This window comes from Sarcophilus harrisii, chromosome 3 (genome assembly GCF_902635505.1).
Source record: "Sarcophilus harrisii chromosome 3, mSarHar1.11, whole genome shotgun sequence".
Lineage (NCBI taxonomy): Eukaryota > Metazoa > Chordata > Mammalia > Dasyuromorphia > Dasyuridae > Sarcophilus > Sarcophilus harrisii.
Genome location: NC_045428.1, coordinates 425150716 through 425170155, shown reverse-complemented (window position 1 = coordinate 425170155; position 19440 = coordinate 425150716). Strand labels below are relative to the sequence as shown.

Here is a 19440-nt window from a genome sequence, read left to right as displayed (position 1 = left end):
GCAGTTAAAGTCCACAGTCTCCAAAGATAGCAGCATCTTCTATACAACCAATTATACTGGTTTCCTGGTGCCTTTAGAATTAAATATAATCTTCTCTGTTTAGCTTTCAAAGTCCTACATAATCTTGCCCTTACTACCTTCCAAGTACTCTAGCTAAACTGTCTTCTTTCCCTCACTCACGACCCTTCATCTCCTCATCTCCTGTCCTGTATCATATATGTTTTATGGTATGTGTACATGTATACACATATACACATACTTGTTTTCATGCATTGTGGGTACATGTTTTATAAATATAAATATGTGGGTACATATACATAAATTGTATAAATGATACAGAATATATCATAAATATATGCATATGCATACCACATATGTATATATATATACATATTTATGTATGTCATGGGTATATATTTTGTAAAAAAATATATAAATACATATACATTATAATATAGCATAAATGAACATGTCACAAAGGTGTATATATGTATACATATTTGTATTGTTAGGATACATATTTTATAAATATATGTGTATGTACACATATATAATATGTACATGTATATTCATGTATACACATATGTTTTTACTAATAAATGTTTAACAATCAGTTCTTGGGTTGGGATGTGTGTAAAATATACCCATGACACAGGTTAAATTTATTTGAAATATTAACATTTTTCCTTTCTTTTCTTAAGTCTAGATGAGCAACAAGACTGAACATCAAGCCCTAATTTGTAGCATATGCTTGTTTCTGAGGTGAGAATGTTCACTCTGGAAATTTACAATCATCATGAACCAGTTCAGTTTGTTCCAGCACAATTTTGTATACATGGATTTGGTAACTTTATATTTTGTTATACATATATATATATATGTACATATATATCATATTATGTTGTTGTCTTCTCAATTAAAATACAAACTCATTGCAAATTGGTAATCTTGTTCTTTGTACTTACAGATCAATGATTTGCACAATGTCTGATAAATAATAAATGACAAATCCTTGTAGATTGCTGAATTGATTTAGATACACCACCCACCTCACTGAGCTGATCTTGTACTTTCTTGATTCTTCGCAGTTCTGGAGTATCAGTTGTGCTGGCATAAGGTAGTCCTTTGGTTTTCTCAAACTTCTCTTTGTACTTATTCTGAAAGCGAATGTTAGCATTTCAACTAAAACACACTACAGCCAAAAATACAGCAATTATGATATTTATCATTATTTAAGATGCATCCCCATCATCAAAATGAATCAGATGCCATTACTGAATATTTGATAAATATAAAATTGCCATGCATATTGCCTTGAAACTGTTATTAGAAGACATGTAAATATATATATATATATATACATATATATATACTGTTGCATATATTATATATATATATATATATATATATATTTATTGTTGTTGAGTCATTTCTCAGTTATGTCTGACTTTTAATGACTTCATTTGGAATTTTCTTGGCAAAGATAGTGGAATGTTTTGCCATTTCTTCAGCTCATTTTACAGATGAGGAAATTGAGGCAAACAGGGTTAAGTGACTTGCCCAGGGTCACAACAGCTAGTAAGTCTCTGAATCTCTATTTGAACTCAGGGCTTTTTGATTCAGAGTTCAGCATCCTAACCAATATACCATCTAGCTGCCCCATAAATACATATATATTTACACATACATAAATATATATGCATACATGCACATAGATGGATATACACATATGTATATAGAAGTGCCCAATGAATTAACTCTCTTTACCAATGAAGATTTATTACTTCTTGTCATTTTTTTTTAACAACTTGTCTTTTTAGAGAGTTATCTTATTGATTCAATTTTGCTGCCAATGGTGTGATTTGCAGAATTGCATATAAGAACATGAGGGCAAATGAAAGCCTGCAATTACCTAGGATCACTATGAACACAATATAACTTACTCTTTTGAACCTTTAATTATGAAGTTGTATTAATAATAATACAAAATATTCAAATAGAAACAAATTGGGATGGGGCTAAGCATTTAATTAGTTCTACTATATACCAAGTACAGTGTTATGTGCTGGATGTACAAATATAAAAGCAAAGATAGTATCTGCCCCCAAAGAGCTTTATGTGCTAATGGGGAAAACAACTCATATAGGATAGTTATGACCAGAAAATAGTACTTTGGTTAAGAAAGATACTTCAGAGTAAGGAAGGGGGATGAGAACAGGAGGCAGGAAAGAATAGAGAAGATCAGTTTACCTCATTCAGTAGCAATGATAGAATTGATTTGGCCTGCTTTATAATTTCAGAACTGAAAAGTTGGGGGAGGGATGCTTTTTAATCAACTGGCAGGTTTTGTTATTTTTTTAAATTAATATGCTACATATTATTATTTGTTCTATTAATCTCAGACATAGTTTATATTTTACCAACTTCTGCTTTTTCATATAATTATAGATCAGATTGACTAATGATTAATGATTTTTAAAAAATAGCATTAGGCTTTGAAATTGGTCTTGGTCTCATTCTGTAGGGTTAACTCCTGAAGGATATAACAATGTCTCTACAGACTCTCTCTCTCCTATTTCTCTTTCTATACATGCACACACATACACAAACACCTCTCTCTCTCAATCTCTCTCTCTCTCTCTCTTTCTCTCTCTCTCTCTCTCTCTCTCTCTCTCTCTCTCTCTCTCTCTCTCTCTCTCTCTCTCTCTCTCTCTCTCCCCCATATACATACACACACACACACACAAAGTTATGATATACAAATATAGATTCTAAAGTGTTATACAAGCTATTCTGATTTATGAATATATTTTCTGTGTTAAAGCAATGCTAATGTCAGATTAATACTACACAGAATAAGATCAAGACCAATACAAGGAATTCTTCTTGAAATAACTCTCATTACCAGTATATATCAGTGAGTCTAGGCAAATTTTCTGATTTAGAGAGCTGCCTGGGTTAGGAGGAGTTTAAATGTCTTCCTTAGAATCACATAGCTACTATGCACTGGGGCAGGACATAAATCTGGTCATTCCTGATTCTGAGGCCATGACTATACCCATTTTATCATACTACCTCACAGGAACTACATATGTGAAAAAAACTCAAATAGGAAAAGTTCAGAGTATAGATAGCCTATAATTCTGTGACAAATTTATGTTTCCTTCAAAGTAATGTCTTCTTCCTAACAAAACAACTTTTAGAGATGACTTACCAACTCCCAATCCATCCAAACTTACCTCACTAAAGAGATTTTGCATTTTCTGACTGTGTGCTATGTAGGGGGTCATGAATTTTGAAGGGTCCACTTTCTTCCTGATAATTCTCTTTCTCTCTGTTGGCTTCGTTGGTTCCACATCATGAGACACTTTCCGTTCCTCATGATAAGTTATAGGTTGTTCGTCCGGCTCAGTTATTGTCCGTGTAGTGGTCGTCTCATAAACTTTAGTTATTGTCTGAAAATTGTGATGGTAAATCATAATTATCATAAAGGGAAAAATTCTGCACCGGGGTATTGATACCCGGAATACTGATTTAGCTCATTATATTTTATTCTGCTGATATTTTTGTATATTATATAAAGCAAGATATAGCTCACAATATCCAAATAAATACAGGCAGTGTGATATCATTGGATGCACTATATTGTCTGCTCACAGACATGTTCTTCAATTCTATAGACAGTATATATTAATACGTTTTTTTCTTGTTAATGCATAACATTTTGTTAAAAGCTCATTCATGATAACAAATGCAAGGATTAAATATAATTTAAGTCAGTGACTCTTTTCAAGCAACATGTCAAAGGGAAGGCTAACTTCAAATTATTTTGAAGCTGAGAAAAGGGACACACATAAAGTTCAGATTTTGACTTTCATAACAACTTGTGAAATTGATTAAGAAAGAGCTAGATACAGATGGCTGGCGCTTTAATTAAAAACACTTGTTTATTTTCCAGGATTTCTCTCCTTCTCCAACCCTTTGAGATTAGATGGAAAGCAATAATTAACCTTAAACAATGGAAATTAATCACATCAAATACAACAGACTAATAAGCCACCTTCTTATTTTTTAATTAAATGAGTGTGAATGTCACATTCACTGATGAATTATTATTTCATAGGAGTGAAAAGCACTTCAGATATAGCATGCCATTTATTTCCTATAGCAACCATATCTAGTAAGTAGCAGATTAGCATCATTTTATAAGCAAGGAAACCAATATCATGCAGTCCTTGAAGTCAAAACAAACACCAAATAACTGGGCATCATAGAAACATATTCTTTAAGCTGAAGTTGCTCTGGACAATTATGAAGAGGCATTTAATTAAAGATGAAAGTGTGTAGCTAAACAATCAATTCTGAACATTGTCAAAGTTTGGTCATCCAATTGTTTTCAAAGCATGGAGTTGTATTAAGGAGAATATTAACCTCTTTACCATTTTCTAAAGCAGTTAGTTTCTACACAGATATAATATGACAAAGGATTCAGTGTTAACCCTTTGGCTCATGGCTTGCCAAGTATTAAAAGAAATATTGGCATGCAGAGAACTACACAAAGCTTCATCACAAAGAGAGGTATTTCACCTTGAAAAAAGAGTTCCAAGTTGGAATATCTATCCAAATGCCTTACTCAGCATTTCAATTGAATTAAGGCTGAGTGGCATTGCATGCATCATGTCAAAAAGGAAAGAGATGATATCCTTGTTGACATAAATAACGATTTGCAGGTTGGCAGTCTTGGCAATGATGCTGCATGCATTTGCATTGCAGATCACAACTGCAACCAGGTAAGAATACTGGATATGTGGTCTTCAATTCTAGTTAACATCATCCATACCATAACCAGGACTTCCAAAAAAATTACTTGAAAATCATTTTCAAACATTTATTATTTTTAATTTTAAGATGGTGAAATAACCCTTCAAACATAACCCCAACACCACCCAAATGGGAATGAGTCCTCCCCACAGTGGTGCTGAGAGACTGTGAACAGCACCAAGCCCAAGGCAATTTCATAAGTGTGTGCTGCTCATGCAAGTGTCCCGAGGCTTTACCTCGCCCGGCACTTCTTCATAGACAACTTCTTCTGTGTAGTACTAAAAATAGAGTACAAATGCCATCACTTCATCAGAAGAGACCATGTGGGTTTTCCCTGTATCTCCTCTTTATCTGAATCCTTCCGTCTATGTGAGTAGCTCAGCTGGCTTAGGAAGGTGCAGTGGTAAGAATGCTGAATTTGTAATCAAAGTACCCAACTCTGCCACTTAGCACCTGTATAAGGTTGAACAAATTATCATCACTTCTGTCATCTATAAAATTAGGGGATTAGACTAGATGATCCCTTGCGATTCTCATTTTGCCATCCTATAATTCAAAGATTCTTTGTAGCTCCCAATCTGTAATATTATCATCTCAATAGAAAAGAAGCAGGTAAGAGAAATATAATAAAAAGTGTGTTTATGCATTAACAACTTTTTTGTTCCCTGGAATACTTTTGGCAATTTAGACTATCTCTATTTTCAGATTTACTTATCTATTGATTGATATATCTATTTGTTCATTTGTTTATTTTCCACATCTGAGCTCCTCAATGTTCCATTCAGCAATTCAAGAAGTATAGTGAGGATAAGAGGATTCAGTGCTGCTTGGTCTCTAGAATATGTGGGGCTCTTAGGCCAGAAATCGCAAGTCAATAATCAAAGTAAATGTTAGCATATCTTCCAAATATATTCTTTCTGAAATGCAATCTTTGTGATACAGAGGGTCAAAATATTCAGATAGTAGAAAGATAAGTTAGAGCCGTATACATTATCTAAAAAAAAAATTATCTGTGAAAAAACATAATTGACTTTACTTATTGACTATCTGCTTTCCCAAAACTTCTCATATATTCACTAAATTTTAGAGTTGGAAGAAAACTTTTTTTGAGATCCAGTGAGAATTGGTTTATACTTATTAACTAGCCAACAGACTATTGTTCTTTACACTATACCTCATCCTGCTTGAATGAATAGAGAAGACAGAAACCATATAACTTTATGGGACACATATTTCACTTTGCTTTAAGCTAGTTAAAAATAAACAAATCCTTTCCGTTTGTTTCTTTTGCATTTTTGTCCCCAGCACCTAGCACATACTGCCTTGCATATAATAGGAGTTTAATAAATTCTTTTAAAATTTACCTAAATTCAACCAGAAACAAATCACTTTCCAATAAATATCTAAAAGAAAACAGAGACTCTTTCTCCCATATGAAATACTCTTGTCCTAGATATAGATATATAGATACATACATACATACATATATATATATATATATTATCTGTATATTTAAATTAATGTCTCACTCTTCTAATTAAATAGGGTGAGAATTAATCTCACAAAGCCTCTTAATTCCATTTAGTAAGGTTAACTTCCAAGAGATCAAAAGTTGCCCTGGTCAAAGAAGAAGCAAAGCAAGATGTCTCCTCAATACACTGACAGGGTAAGTTTAACTCTCTTGTCATTGCCATTTCTGTAGAATCTGTAACCTAGATCTGTAAACCAAGCCCATGTTTGTTCTTCTGACGTCACCAGCAATAAAGAAACCACAATTAGAAGTTGGCTGACATTTTCCTGAAGATACGTAAGAGAGAGGAGAATTTAGCTCTCTCTGTCTCAGCCTTATCTAACCCTGTTGGATGAGTAGCAGAAAAGACTCATTTAGGTCAAACATAACAGGAAAAGAGATGAAAATAAAGGATCTGGATCATTTTTTCAGTCATCAAAATACTTACATAATGGCATACTTTTCATTCTTTCTATTGGCATCACTAAAATATGTACCCTGCAGAAGCAGAAAAATCTTGAGCCCCACTTTTTCTATCACCATTCTCCCTTTGGGAATACACATCTTCAGGGTAAATCCTGCTCTTTACTGAGATGCTTTACCCAGACCCTTTATTTCAACCTATCATTTTACCCATAGAAAACCTATGGCTTGGTTAAAAATAAATAAGACCTAGAACTCATCCTCATGGATATTTATTTTCTAATTTTTTCCTATTGCATTATTATCTTTCTTATATTGCCCAAATATTTTTCTGTCCGTGCTATTCTACAATGGCCTACATGGATATCTTTTTGTTATTACATTCTACTACAGAAAACATTTCTAAGCAGCTAGGTAGTGCAGTGGATAAAACAGAGGATTTGGAGTCAAGAAGTCCTAAATTTAAATCCAGCCCCAGATTCTGAACAAGTCACTAGACCTCTGTCTACCTTACTTTTCTCATCTGCAAAATAGGAATAATAATAATACCACCCTTCCAGAATTGTTGTGAGGATCAAATAAGAGAATGTTTGTAAAACATTTTGCAAATCTTCAAGTAGTGTATCCATGCTATTATTAAAGGCTATCTGACAGTGGTATAGCCCTTCACAGTCTACCGGGCCTACACAATTCCGAGAAAAATTCTTGATAAGGCTGTTACCATGGGACTATTCCATAGTCAAGAAAGACTCACTATATCATGTAATGGGCTGAGGTTTGAGCTGATGCACTGAGGTCCCAAGTACATGAGGCTAGATAGTAATTGGGCTATACTCTATTAATATACATGATTGGATTAAGAATGGTCCCTGCCCACTCTCCTTGCAAGTCCTGATGTGTTGTATAGGAAATGACGATTTTGGTGGGTGGAGGCAGAGAGGGAAGAAGACAAGCTGGGGGAGATTGGGCTGAGTTCCAGACTCCGAGCTGCTGGTTGTGTGGCTGCTGGTCGAGCTAGCTTCTTGACTCAGCTGCACACATTGCTATTGCCGATTCTCTTCCACCTCCGATCCTTCTTCACTGAGAATAAAGACTGACGATTTTCCCCTAACCTGAATTCCTGACTCCTGTTGATTTAAAAATACACGATCTTAACAATATCAAGAAGGAAAATCAGAGACATTTGGAAATGTTTTGGATGTTGTCTGCAAAAGTTAAAATAATTTTCTGCTGGTTCTCCCATTCTGCCTATGTTGTAGACTTAGTATCAATAAAGATAACTTTTAGAAATATGACTAAACATGATGAACATGGAAATATGTTTAAAAGAATTGCATATGTTTAACCTATATCAGATTGCTTTTTGTCTTAGGGAAGGGGGAGAAGGAGGAGAGAGATAAAAATTTGAAACCCAAGATTTTGCGAATATTAAATTATTATAATATTTAATATTATTAACTTAATATTAAATTATAACTTATTGTATTATCAATATAATATTAATTATTACATATATTAAACTATTTTAATATTATATTAATATTATATTATATTAATTTATGAATATTAAATATTATCTTTGCATGTATTTGGAAAAATAAAATACTATTAAAAAATGAAATGTGACTAAAAATCCTTGACAGTATTGCTTATATAAAGAGATTGGTGACCTTAATATCTATGTCAAATCTAATAATTATCTTCTACTATAATACTTCTAATCAGACCTTCTATCCCTGTCTTTATCATTTCCTTCCTTTTCATATTTACTTGGCTCTGGTGGATACTCTCAGAACAATTTTATTGCATATATTTAAGACTAATTGGTTTCCTTTTTTAAAAATCAAATTTATTTTATTTGAAGAAATAGAATAAGAGAAAAGAAAAATAGAAAAGGAATAAAAAACAAAATGAAATAAAAGAAAAGAGAACACTGTCATATGCCCAGCAGAATATCAGGATGGATTCAGAATATATAACAACAAATTCCAGTTTAAGAAAGTATATATATATATATATATATATACATATATAATTAGTAGAAGAAATTATATTCATGAGTATCTGTCTATTCTTTACTTCCTTGTAAATTATTCTTTTATTCTCTGCTGAGCATCTTTTAAAATTTATTCTTTTTTGGTTTTCTTAGAGGGAAATGTTTTGTTTATTTTGTTTTAAACTACTTCCTCTCTGTGTTTGTTGGAGCCCTTTATTGATCATTTACTCTAATTTCTACAACCACCCCATTTTGATAATTCTTCCATTGACATCAACAAAAAAATCAGTTTACAACTCAGAGGCAGAAGAGAGGTTTTTAGTCTCCAGTGGTCAAATACAGAACAGAGACTAGAGCACAAAGCAATAAAGAGGACAAAAATGGCAAAGATAACCTCACTAAAAATTGTCTACTACATTTCTATGACATCTAGCTAAATCAGTCTATTCAAGCACTAACTATAATTTCCATTGACTTAAGAAGACAAAAAAGCTAAGAATATTTCTGATGTTTCCCATATAAATCTTTTTTTTTCCCTCCCTATAAAGAAGTGTTATAGAATAATAGTAGTCTACTGCAAATGCTCTATCTGTATTCAAAAATCTAAATCAAATATTTAAAGGACTATCATTTGGAAGTGGATTGTTTCATATGATCCCAGATGGCAAAATTAAGACCAATATAAAGGCAATGAATCAGATTTCAGAACAATATGAGGCAGAACTTCATAATCATTCATTCATTCCTGGAGGTATTCAAGCAGAACCTGAATGGTCAGTGATCAAAGTTATTGTGCAGAGAATTCACACAAATTATAGAAGATTGAATTAGATTTGAAAACAAGAGGAAAGATGGGATTTGTCTAAAGAGACCAATGTGGATACATATGGAAATTATCAACCAACTTAGTTTATTTAAAGAAATGCACAGAAGATAGAAGAAATGCCAAGCAATAGATGATGAATATAAGAACATGATATGGATCTAAAAAAATAGTGCTAAGAATACTAAAGGTCATAATGAGCTGGAGGGGAGCGGTGATAGAGTCAACAAATAGGCTTGGTTTTTAAAAAGGAACCTTGGAAGGAAAAGTCGATTATGATCATTTATAACAAAGCAGGGGGAGAGAGAGAGAGAGAGAGAGAGAGAGAGAGAGAGAGAGAGAGAGAGAGAAAGGAGGGAGAGAAGGAGGGAAAGGAAAGGGGAGATGGGAGAGGAAAAAGGGGGAGAGGGAGAGGAGAGGAGGGAAGGGGAGAAGAAAGGGTGAGAAGAAAAAGAAGGAACGGGGGAAGGGTGGGGGGAGAGAAAGTATGAATACTATAGGTCAGTAAGCTTGACTTTAATTCCTAGGAAATTCTAGAATGGATCATTAAAGAGATGGTAGGTTTCTATCTATAAAAAAGTGATCATTTTTTAAAAGGCAACATGATTTCATCAAAATTAGGACATGTTCATATAACTTCACTTCCTTTTGTGACAGTATTTCTAAGCTAGCAAATGAGAAGAATGCTGTAGAAGTAGTTTATATTTTGGCAGAATTTTTGATAAAGTTTATCACACTATTTTTATGATGAAGATGGAGAATACAGATTAGATGATAATATAATTAGATGGATTCATAACTGTTTGGACAAGTGAACTCAAAAAATAGTTGTTAAATAGTTCAATGTCAACATAAGAGAAGGTGTGCTGTGGAGTAGCATCCTGAGTACCATAAGTCTCTTTAAGTGAATCGATCTTTCTTCTTTGAAATTGTTTTTGTGTGTGTGTCTTCAAATCTAGTCCAGTTTCCTATAACTTATGTGAATTCTCCCTATGATACTCTGACTTCTGACCATCCAGATTCTGCTTGAATACTTCCAGGGAAGAGAAATGTTATATATTTTGAGGAAATCTACTCCATTTGAGCATAGCATGAATGATTATGAAGCTCTGTCTCATATTGTCCTGAAATCTGATACATTGTCCTTCTATTAGTCCTAATTTTGACATCTGGGATTACACAGAATAATCCACATCCAGATGATTGTCCTCATTTTTTAGTCATGTCTGACTCTTCATGACCCTATTTCAGTTTTTCTTCATTTTTGTTTTTTAAAACATTTTTTATTTGAAGTCTTGAGTTCTAAAAGGTTATATTTGCACAATTATATAAAACATTTGCATATTATTATTTTGTGCAAAAAAACTAGAATAAAAGGAAAACATGAAAGAAAAAAGTGAAAAATAGCATGATTCAGTCTGTATTCAATTAATATCACTTCTTTTTCTGGAAGCAGATTATATGCTTCATCATTAGTCCTTTGGAATTGTTTTGGATCATTGTATTGCTGAGAATAAAAGTTATTCACAGTTCTTCATTGAACAATATTGCTGTTGCTATGTACAATGTTCAATGATTCTTTTTTGGATGTCTTTAGGATATAGAACTAGCTGTGATAATGCTATATATTAAAGGATATATATATATATATATATAGTTTTATAGCCCTTTTGGCATAGTTCCAAATTGCTCTCTAGAATGGCTGGATCAATTCACAACTCTACCAACAGTGCTTTTGTGTCCCAGTTTTCCCATATCCTCTCCAACATTTTCCTTGTTTTTGTTACATTAGCCATTCTGATAGGAAGAGGTGGTATCACATAGTTGTGTTAATTTGCATTTTTCTGATCAATAGTTATTTAAAGCATTTTTATATGATTACAGATTGTTTTGATTTCTTTGTCTGAAAACTGCCTGTTCATATCCATTGGGAAATGACTTATATTTTCATCAATTTGATCCAATTCTCTATATATTTGAAAAGTGAGGCCTTTATCAGAGATACTCATTGCAAAATTTCTTCCTAGTTTTCCTTATAATTTTTCCTCATAATTTTGACTGCATTATTTTGTTTGTGCAAAAATTTTTTAATTTTATATAATCAAAATTATCTCTTTTATATTTTGTGATGCTCTCTATAGTTTCTTCTGTACTAAATTTTTGCTTTATGCATAAATCTGACATAAACTTCCATGCTCTGTTAACTTGATTATGGTATCATCCTCTATGTGTAAATTATGTACCCATTTTGACTTTATCTTGGTATGAAATGTTGGTCTATACCTAGTTTCTGCCATACAGTTTTTCAGTTTTCTCAGCAGTTTTTATCAAAAGATGAGTTTTTGTTCCATAAGTATGGATCTTTGAGTTTTTCATATATTAGATTACTATTGTCATTTAGTATAATGTAATCTATTCTACTGATCCACCACTCTATTTCTTAACCAGTATCAGATTGTTCTGATAATTATTGTTTTATAATACAGTTTGAGATCTGTTATAGCTAGACCACCTTCTTTTGCATTTTTTCCCACTGATTTTCTTAACTTCCCTGAGCTTTTGTTCTTCTAGATGAATTTTGTTATTTTTTTTCTAGCTCTATAAACTGATTTTGGTAGTTTGATTGACATGGAATGAATAGAGTAATTTGTTATTTTTAGCATATTGATTCAGTATACCCATGAGCAATAAATTTTTTTCACTTGTTTAGATCTAATTTTATTTGGGTGAAAAGTATTTTATAGTTGTATTCATGTAGTTCCTAGATTTGTCTTAATAGTTAAACTCCTAAGTATTTTGTAATGTCTGCAGTTATTTTAAATGGAATTTCTCTGCCAGATTTTGTAGGTAATAGCTAGAAATGCTGATTCTTCATGTGGGTTTATTTTGTATCCTGCAATTTTGATAAAGTTGTTTATAATTTCATGTAGTTTTTTAGTTGATTCTCTAGGATTTTCTAAATATTATATCATATTATCTCTAAAGAATAATGTTTTTGTTTCCTCATTGCCTGTTCTAATTCCTTTGATTACTTTTTCTTCTCTTTTGCTATAGCTAACATTTCTATTTTAATATTAAATAATAGAGGTGATAATGGATGTATTTGAGGATTTCTTGACAAAGATATTGGAATAGTTTTCCATTTCCTTTTACAACTCATTTTAATGATGAAGAAACTGAGGCAAATAGGGTAAAGTAACTTACTCACAGTCACATAGCTAGTAAGTGTCTGAGGTCAGATCTGAACTCAGGAGTCTTCCTGACTTCAGACCCAGCTTTCTATCCCCTGAACCAACTAATTGCCCTGCATTTAGCCTTGTGCTGATTAACATTTTTTAATGAATGATTTGGGGAGGGGGAAAGAACTCATCATATATGCAGATGATACAAAACTGGGAGGGCTAGCAGAGAGGATTGACTAATGACAGAATCAGCATTCATAAGGATTTTGACAGGTTAGAGCACTATGTGAACTTAATAAAATGAATTCAATAAGGAAAAATGTAAATGGTTTTCCTTAGATATATATAAAAAATTAACCTTAAGTATAAGATGTGGTTAAACAGCAGAAATCTGTGAATTGTAATGAGTCAGCAGTGTGATATAGCAGCCAAAAAGTATTAACGTAGTCCTAGACAGTATTAATGTAGTCCCTGCTTCCAGAAAAAAAAAGCTGTTAGTCCTACACTCCTCATTAGAACTCATCTGGAGTATTTGCATCACAGATTAATAAGGACATTGATAAAGTTAAGGGCTAATTATGGTTTCCAAAATAATAGTTATTAGTTTGTATCTTAACTGAAAAACAGTAATAATGCATTTTTCCATTACTATTTCTTTGACACATTTTTCCTGGTTGTTTATAAAATTTGATAATGAATTTTTCAACTATTTTATTTGAATTATAATCTACAATCTAGGTCTAAGAAATAATGGAAAGATGAGGAAAAGTGATATCTTTTTTCCAGACCTCCTCTTATATGAAAAAGCATTTGAAAATATTCAGATGATATTTCTATCATGTCCTTGATCAAGAGTTAATTATAAAACACTTTCACATCTATGAACCTATAAGTAGTTGGAGAACTAAGACACTGTTTACAGAGAATTTATAATTCTCAATTTCTTTATGTCTGTCTCTCCTTGTCTCTTTTTGTCTCTGTCTCTGTTTCTGTCTCTGTGTGTGTGTGTGTGTGTGTCTGTCTGTCTGTCTGTCTCTCAATATAAAGGCAGGAATGAGATTAATATAATAAAATTCAATGAACATTTATAAAACATCTTCTATGTATTTGTCAGATTCTGGGAATGCAGAGATGAAAAAAATCATAACTCTCAAAAAAACATACAATCTAATCATAGGGATTTATATAATTTATATAAATTATACATGGGGTAAAATGTAAAAAATGCAAAGTAAAGACCTATGCAAGGAGCTATGAAAAATCTGAAATCAAAGCTATCTATAATCACATAAAAATGCTCTAAATAACTATTCATCAGAAAAATGCAAATTAAAACAACTATGAGGAAGATATTACTTTCATCTGGGGAAACCATGAAGGAAGTAACATAGAAGCTGTACTATGAAGGAAGAGAAGGATTTCAAAAGGTGAAAAGGCATTGGGAATTTCAGGAATGGGAGAAGGTTGACATAAATCCACAAAGGTAGGAGAGGACAAGAAGATATTAGCAAACACCAAGTTGTATAATTTGGCTGGATATAAGGTAAGTGAAGGAGAATAATATGAAACAATCTTAAAACAGTAGGTTGAAATCAGATTGTGAAGGATCTTGAATGCCAAGCTAATGTCCACGAGGAAATGGAAAACTCTCAAAGATTTTGTACAGAGGGATGACATTTTCAGATATGTATACTACAAAGATTATTTGATAGTATATCACAGAGAAAAGAGATTAAAAGTTTGGAGACAATCCAGGAAGTTATTAAGCATGTTCAAGTGAGAGGTAATCATAACAAAATCATGTTGTGACCAGAGTAAATGAAAAGGTGAATTTTAGAAATTACTCTTCATTTAATAAAACATTGGGGACTAATTAAGAATTATAGTAATTTCTTCATTCTATAGATACTCATTGGAGAGAACTGAGAAGATGATAAAATGTCAGATAAAGAGTGAGAGTAAAGTTAAAGATGGTACTGAACTTTTAAGCTTCAATAACTAAGAGGATGTTAGTATGGAAACAGAAATAGAGAAATTAGAATGTGGGATAAGTTTGAGAATAATTATGAATTCTGGACATGCTGTCTATGAAGTATCAGTGAGTGGTAAATACATATAACTGGATGTGGCTTGGGCACAGGATTAGATGTATAAGTATGATAGAAGGCAAGGTAGAAGGTAGAATATCAAAAGGAGGAGGCTTTTAGGCAGTGAAGGGGAAGAGAAAAATGGAATAATAGTTTGAAGAAATCTATGAAATTGTGTTTTATATGTTGTTATTTTTGGATAGGAAGAAAAAACATTAAAACTTTTGGAAAAAAAAACTTCACAACTAATTTGTGAAAGGAGATCCAAAAAAAAAAAAGAAAGAAAAGAAAAGATTTGAAAGGTGTGCTGGGAGGGTTTCACTAGATGTACTATGAATTATATGGAATTTAACTTGCAATTGGATGAATGTCTGAAGTCTCCCTAAAAATCCTGTTATGTTTCAGACTTAAACATTCAGTGCTACTAAATTTCTAACAGCAAAGAATAATATGGCTCTATGAACAAAAAATCTTGAAAATAACTTTTTAAATTGGTTTATTCTCAATTTCTATTTTTAATTAAAACAAAACACAAACTTGCTTCTTCTGTTGGTCATTTGAGCAAAAACAGAGACCCAGTGAGAAAGTTTTAAGGACAATTATACTTTGTGAAGGCTTTGAATGGGATAAATAAATCAGAATCTATAAAAAGGAGATTTTTTCCCCCCCAAGGAATGAGAACCTGACCTATAACATATTATAGACATTCTCTTTGAAGTCAAGACTAGTAATTGTTTCTTTACTCTCTGGTAAGTATTAAGTAATGATTCTGTCACTGGAACTTACTTCCTCCTGTTCTTTTCCTCTCTAGTGCTTTGTTCAAGGGGAACAAATAAGTGGATCTATCAGGGTAGGTTTTTTCAGGCAAATGAAAAATAATCTTTAGTTCTCACTTTTTTAAGAAGAAAAGAAAAGTTTGGCTACAGTGATGGGATTTCCTTTCAATCCTGATTCCCATATAATTATAGTTAAACTCAACTAAAAATATCTACCTTCTTATATGCCTTTGTGAATTTAAAAGAGATAATGATATTTTAAAATGATTGATTCACTTACAAGGCAGAGTGACTGGTGCCCTATAACAAAAACAAAAAAACAAAACCCAGTCATTAGACATTGTTCATCTTACCTCCACCACCTCCTCATATTCTTCATCGTCCGCCATCTTCGCAGAGTAGTACTCTGTTACCTACAATCTTTAATATTACAGATAAATAAAAACACATTAGATATTTTTCTCGGGAATGAAAATGGACATACAACACTAGTAGCCTAAAGCAATATGGATATTAAACACAGGCACACACAGATTATTGTCATAAAAGATGAGAGTAGGCATTTAAAACACAATTTTTAGAATATCAAAACCAAATTTTCCTTTTACTGGCTTCCCTTAATTATATATGATACTATTATGGTTGCATTTTCTAACTAGCTATATATTAGAGAGAAGAGATTAGAGTTAGGGAGGAATGAAAAGCACAATATTTACATTTCTACCAACTTAGACCAAAAGCATTTCAATAAAAGATAAATTCATTTTGATTTTCAGAAAAAAGTTTTGAGTTAACTGAAAATACAAGAAAACAATCTCTTTCTTCTAGTATAGTTGTGATTGTGCTGAATACTTCAGAAAAAAAACTCATGACTGAACACTCAAACTAGGACACACATAGAAAACTGTCTTAAAAAAAAAAAAAACAATGACCTTAAGGGACTGGGGTTAGTTTCTCCCCACACACCATTGGCTTGAATGGGTACTCCCTCTTTTTTCCTGTAAATCTTGTTCAAACCTGAAAAATATCAAAAATCCCCACAATATGTGTTTTAAAATATATAGAATAATCTTTGTTATATATTCCCAATTCAGTGACTAATGAGACTAATGTCAGATTTGAGCTCTCTGGCTTGATGCTAATATGCAGAGTTCTGAGACTTGATGTTGGGAGATGATGTTTTGTAACAGCTGTTCCTTGCTGCAGATATCTGCCATGTAAGCCAATACCCCTAAATCATTGGCTGGTTTTGTTTAGCTAGCGAAATAGTCATTCCTTCTGAGGCAAATGGAGCCCAGTAGAACAGATTAAATATAGGAACATACAACATGGTCCCTTTTTTAGTGCAAATACATAAGGAAAAATATGGAGGGAGAGAGAAGGAGGGAGAGGGAAAGAGAAGTTGAGAGAGAGAGAGAGAGAGAGAGAGAGAGAGAGAGAGAGAGAGAGAGAGAGAGAGAGAGAGAGAGAGAGAGAGAGAGAGAGAGAGAGAGAGAGAGAGAGAGAAAGAGAGAGAGAGAGAGAGAGAGAGAGAGAGAGAGAGAGAGAGAGATTAAAATTACGATTGACTTTGTTAGAGAAGAGTGCTAATATCACCAATGAATGGCCAAATTGGTTAGTAAGGACACTAACTCTAATTAAAAGCCCTGAATTTGGGTTATGAATAAGTAGCAACAGATGACAAAGCCCTCAATTTCCCATCTCTTTTTCTTTTTCACTAATTTTCCCCATTATGACCCACAATTTTGTAAAAGACCTCAGGAGAAGCTTCATAATTTCTCATGATAGAATAGTCTCCCCACAAATAAAGAAGTCAACCTTACCATTAATATATAAAATAAATTTCCTAAGCAGCAAAGCCTCTCCAACTCTTCCCTCCTGAGAACCCCAGGCAAGAGCAGCCCAGATGCACCAGCTCCCGAATTATCATATGGCTAGAGCAACCAATCGGGTCTTGAGTTGCTCAAGTTTCAGAAGCTAAATATACTGAGTGATCCTTTTGAAGGCCACCTGTTCAACAATTCTGCTCTGAGAAAGAAGCTTACAACTTTTGCTCACAGCTAAAATCCATTGGAATTTTAGCTCACTTCCAGGACCTGAACAATCGAATTTAAAGTCAAAGTGCGATTCACTGAACTCCTCATTCAGCTCTAGTCCCATCAAACAACATTTTACTGAAAAGCTTAACCAAAACACCGCATTTAAAATATTAAAGAGACCTTACACTTAATGAATTCCTCATGTTCTTTTTCAGCTTATGATATTCCCAGATAAATATCTGTACACGTCCCCTTAGCCTGCTACAAATAGACTACTGTGACTCCAAGAAGAAGAAGAATGGAACAAGACTAAAAACATAAAACAATTCACCAAAAGAAATGGAGATGCAGATTAATTTAAAAGATGATTTAAGACTAAGAAGAGTTTGCTATCCACTTCAGATTAAGCATTGGTGCCAGTGATAAGAAAGAAAAAGAAAAGGATACAAAAGAAAGAGAAAACATGATACCTATTCCCAGATCTCTCTTTAAAAATTTTATGAAATTATATGCATGTGTGTGTAAATGAATATAATGTAAATAAAATAAGCAGGAAGTACAGCAGTAATTTAAATTAGTGTATTAAATCCAGAAATATTTCTTAGAGCAGGTGTTCTTGAACTTAAAAAAAAAAAGTAACTACTTTAATATGACTGGTTTCTTTGTAATTCTATATATTTCATATTGTATGCATTTAAAACTTTTGAGAAGCAGTCCCTAGCCTTCATAAGACTGTCAAAGGGGCCCATGACATGTACAAAGTTAAGAACCCTTATTTTAGAGGGTATAAAAAATGCATATACTTTGTAGTAAATTAGATTTCTATAATATTTTAGGTATTACTTTAATATTTGGAATAGCAAAAAAAAAAAATTGGAAGTCTGATGGATGTTGAAGAAAGGCCTAGAGATACCAAAATCATTTGAAATTATTAGGAATGTTAGTCTGGGGAAGCAAAGGACATGATAACTATTTTCATGTATCTAATGATATAAAGTAAAAGAGAGATTAGCCTCATATTGAGTTTTATAATCTTCATTTTACTGACTACTTCAATAAATCCATGATTTCATCATGTTACTCCCCTCCAAAGGCATAGATCCATATCTTCTTATTCTGAAATCAAATGAATTAATATTTGTGGTACAGTACAATTTTAAAAATAAAGCAAATAGAAAGGTTGGGTAAGATTAATGCTTTCTAATTCAAAGATTGTTTGAAAACTGTCAGTAATCTAATCCTTGATTCAAGGCAGCCAGTTGCTGATCTGAATGTGAACCTAGATGATCCAAATCAACCCAATCTTGCGTATTGGCACACCTAGTATTTGCAAGGACTATATGCACTAGAGTAACAATGATAAATTAAAAAAAAAACTCTCTTCACTAAAGAAAGTTATACTTTACTAAGGAGATACAACATGTAAGCAGAGAACACAAGATAATGTGAAGAGAGAAAAGGTCCTAATAATTGTAGTGATTAGAAAAGGCATCCTGTAGAAAGTGGAAAAATTGAGCCTGCAATAACAGCAAGAATGTGCAATGATCAACTATGAAAGGCTTTGTTCTCAATAGGTCGGTGAGCCAAAGGAATCCCAATAGACTTTGGAGAGAAAATGCCATCTGCAACCAGAGAAAGAACTAAGGAGACTGAATGTTCACCTCTTTTTTCTGTTTTTATTTTTAATCCCTCCCATGGTTTTTCCCATTTGCTCTGATGTTTCTCTCCCAACATAATTCATAAAACAATGTATATTAAAAATAAACTAAAAAGAAGGATTTTT

General features: G+C 32.6%; 1 protein-coding gene across 6 annotated transcripts in view; it reads right to left on the bottom strand.

Moving 5' to 3' along the window:
• Positions 1-17505, bottom strand: part of NEB (nebulin) — a 206663-nt gene extending 189158 nt beyond the window's left edge. For all 6 annotated transcript variants that reach the window (XM_031960690.1, XM_031960684.1, XM_031960686.1 and 3 more), the window contains exons 1-6: positions 17442-17505; positions 16551-16635; positions 15972-16038; positions 5058-5099; positions 3240-3455; positions 1050-1157 (exon numbers count right to left, since the gene is read on the bottom strand). In XM_031960690.1, the coding sequence (XP_031816550.1) occupies positions 1050-1157; positions 3240-3455; positions 5058-5099; positions 15972-16007 (402 nt within the window). In that variant the 5' untranslated portion in view covers positions 16008-16038; positions 16551-16635; positions 17442-17505. The remainder of the gene's footprint in view (positions 1-1049; positions 1158-3239; positions 3456-5057; positions 5100-15971; positions 16039-16550; positions 16636-17441) is intronic.
• Between the last annotated feature and the right edge of the window lie 1935 nt (positions 17506-19440).